This window comes from Halyomorpha halys, unplaced genomic scaffold (genome assembly GCF_000696795.3).
Source record: "Halyomorpha halys isolate HHAL.00 unplaced genomic scaffold, Hhal_1.1 Scaffold80.1, whole genome shotgun sequence".
NCBI lineage: Eukaryota > Metazoa > Arthropoda > Insecta > Hemiptera > Pentatomidae > Halyomorpha > Halyomorpha halys.
Genome location: NW_027110435.1, coordinates 1,047,537 through 1,051,123, shown reverse-complemented (window position 1 = coordinate 1,051,123; position 3,587 = coordinate 1,047,537). Strand labels below are relative to the sequence as shown.

Below are 3,587 nucleotides of genomic sequence, written 5' to 3'. Positions count from 1 at the left end.
AATTTATATACATATTTTAATTTTAATTTTAATTTTTAATTAATTTTATATAAATATTTTCAGGTTTGAAATAAATATTGTAAACATCCAGTATCCATTATTCTATCTAATTTCAATTGAGTGACAAATATTTAATTGCTGTTTTGGGGGGAATTAGATGGACAGGAAGTGTTTCAAGATGCGGGATTTGATGGTTAGAAGTGTATTGGAGCAACTAATGAAGCAAAGAAAGAAATTTCATTGTGAAGAGGATTGAATTAGGGAAGATCAGTAAAAGGCTGATTTGAATTGAAGCAGATCGGAGCTGAACAATGGACAGCAGGATTGGATACCTTCGTAGTGGAACAATGCCAGGAAATATTTATAACATAAGGAGTGTTAAAGCCACTTTATCTAGCCACAAGTTGGGTAACAGAATTATCTCTTGAGACCCCAAAGATGAAACGTATTAAACAATTAATCAATCATTTTAATTTTGCTTCTTGATTCCTAGAGGCACTCCTATTGACCGGATAACAATTGCATCATCTTGAAATTTCTCCTTGGCAGTGAATAGCTCAGAAGATGGAAGGGACTGGTAAATTTGTAAATCTTCAGCATACTAATGGTATTAAAAGTGGTGGATAAGGAGAGCAACATTAATGTAGATAGCAAATTAGTTTGGGTTAGATACAATGTATACAGAGGTATAGTCATGGATGTTGTATTGTTTGGAACCATGTGTACTGGGAACAGTCATTAAGGAAGGATTGAAACCAGCACGTAGCACTGTTGGATAGAGGAAAATTTCATAGTTTGTTATAGTTAACTGTGTCAAAACATCCTATATATTTTTGATTTAATATCCTAGTTTGCATATGGTTTTCTTTTTTTGATTTCAACCTTAGATTCTGTACTTTGCTAATATTTTCTAGTATTTGGAGGTTGGTTAGGACTGTTGGTGTGTCGTGACTGAGTATTAAACAGTGTTCAATAGACCTCTTAAGGCTTATTTTTTGTATATGCCACTTTCAGCAAAGGCTTACTTGCGGCACTGCAGGTAGGCCTCTGGATTATTCTTGATACAAGTGTGAAGTGAACTTTGTGGTTAGATTGTTTTTAGAATGCATAGGGGTCTTAGCTCTCTCAAAAAAATTATTTTTAATTCACAGTTTTTATTCATTTCTGGAGGTACTATTGAAAAATTAGGTGTACTTGTTGAAATATATTTTACTCTCAATATCTTAGAGGTCTGATATAGTTATTTGATTTGCTTTTTATCAATTCAGTGGTATAATATTGTTTTTTTACTATCATATTCTCTCTCACTCATCTTTCTTTGTAGCATTGTTTGGTTTTCCATTATCTTATATTGCTACCTGCATGCAAACTTGCCATTAATGAGAGTATTTTACATTGCAGATAAATTGGGACAAGGAGTTGGATGAGGAAGCTGAACGGGCCCGGAAGAAAAAAAGAGAAATTAAAAATACAGTAAGCCACCTAGTAATGGTAGCATACTATTTTCATCAATTGGCTAATGAATAAATTTATAGAGTTGTTTGCTAATATTTGAATGTCTGCTCTGCTTACTGACACGTCATATATTTTCAATAATCTAAAACTTTTTTTCTCCTGAGAAAGTATGAGGTTTCTCATTTTTCCTTATTTAAAAAAAAATAATATGATTATTGAATGTTTAATTCTACATTTGTATTAATTTTCTGTTGGTTAAGGACTCTTGGTTTGTGTTAAGCTAGTTATCATTTGGAGGAAATTTTTCTTTGAATCTCTCAATTCTACTTTCTGGGCTGTCCGTCAAAGACCATTTTTCATGTTGTTAGAGTAAACAATTCTTTGTTACAGCTGTAACCTCTTTTCATGCAGATCTAACTTGAAGCGATCTTGCACTGTTGGTAGAATGGAAAAGGGGCTATCTAAAATATACAAATAATATATGTTTATACTATTTTTATATATTTCATATATACATATAAAAATTTTTCCATTATATATATATAAAAGAAGTACATTTAGCCACTCTTTAATCCATTAATATTCATATGCTTGATCAACACATTTACCACTTACGGAAAAACCAGGATTTGTACAAATGCTTGGTAAATGAAGGAAGCTTCAAATATCGGTATCCACATTTGATATGTTCTTTTGAACTTTTATCATCTTCATTTGATTTACTCTATTTTCATTTTAAAAATGAACTTAATAAAAATAGGCAACATAATATCAGCAATGTAGATTGTAGATGATAAAAATTCATAGAAATAGCTATAACCTACAAATTCAACCTTCATTCTAGAATTTTTTTCAGAAACTTTTTCAATTCAATTACCTAGACATATAATGTCTTTATAAATGTATATTTGTGCTATGTTAAACCATAGATAAACTTCTAGATTTAATTAACAAGATTTGAAATAATGTATTTACACCGAATCAACAGTATTTCAAAATATACAATCTTAAACTAGAGTTAATTATTGAATCCGAAGGTTGTGGAAATTTTAATTAATTAAACCACAGAGAGCACAAATATTCATCTGTTGGCAGTTCTAAAACAATGCAAACTGAGAACAAATATGTTGTTACAGCATAAGCACCCTTTGATTTGTGCCCAAAAACCGACATCCAACAGGTTTCAAATTCAGGCCATCTTATACCAGCCAATCCAAATAACCTATCCATACACTTGTGCATGCGTGAATTTTCCATTGTTTGGCAAACATGAGAAGTTTCTTTTGTTTCACTCCTTCCTGTCTCTCCGCTTTCAAACAATAATTGTCCCTAATAAACCACCTTCATCACCACTACTTCTCTTTCGTGGTGTTCCTCAAGGTTCCTTCGTCTCACCAACCCTATTCTCCATATATTTATAAATGACTTACCTAACTCTATCCACCACCCCCAATATCATTTGTATGCCGATGACCTACAAATATATATATATCTTCATCCTTCTGACATCATCAAGGCATGATTAAGGCACCCTTCCTTACTATCCATTATTATACCTCAACAGCATACCTATCCAGTTTCAGAACTCCAATAAAAAACCTTGGAGTCACCTTTGATCCGAACTTAACATGGAATACACATTTCCCAAGTAACTCGACAATTGGAGTTCATTTTTGTTTAGGCCTAGCAGCCACTTAGTTTTAGAAGTAGAAGGTTTAGTTATTAAAATCTTGGTCCATTTCTTACCTGCTTTCTTCCATGTTCAGTCAAGAACTACTTTTCTCTGATGCCTTTTAGAAATGCCTAGGAATGGTTCTGGTCCTATAGGGTGCTCAGCCCAGTTTCTAGCAAGCTGATCAGCTTTCTCATTACCTGTGATTTCCTTATGTCCTGAAACCCACACTAGCTGAAGCTTCTTTAAGCACACTAATGATTCTAAGGCTTGTTTACACTCTCTTACCAATGTAGAGGTGACCCTAGGTGACTCCAAAGCTTTAAGGGCCGACAGACTATCTGAAAAGATGGTGATGCCAGTCCTTTCATAGCTAGTAACTTCAGGGCATAAAGCTGCCAACAAGATTGAAATGAAATGAAATGAAAAAATAACTTTATTCTGGGACATATGTCCCCTA

At 33.1% G+C, this 3,587-nt stretch overlaps 1 protein-coding gene across 2 annotated transcripts in view; it reads left to right on the top strand.

The window, feature by feature from the left end:
• The window catches only part of LOC106692963 (stromal membrane-associated protein 1), a 30,309-nt gene that overhangs the window by 6,635 nt on the left and 20,087 nt on the right, over positions 1 to 3,587 (top strand). The window contains exon 4 of one of the 2 annotated variants that reach the window (XM_014439257.3): positions 1,402 to 1,473. The exons of the other annotated variant lie outside the window; for it this stretch is intronic. Within the exon in view, the coding sequence (XP_014294743.1) occupies positions 1,402 to 1,473 (72 nt within the window). The remainder of the gene's footprint in view (positions 1 to 1,401; positions 1,474 to 3,587) is intronic. 2 annotated transcript variants of the gene reach the window in all.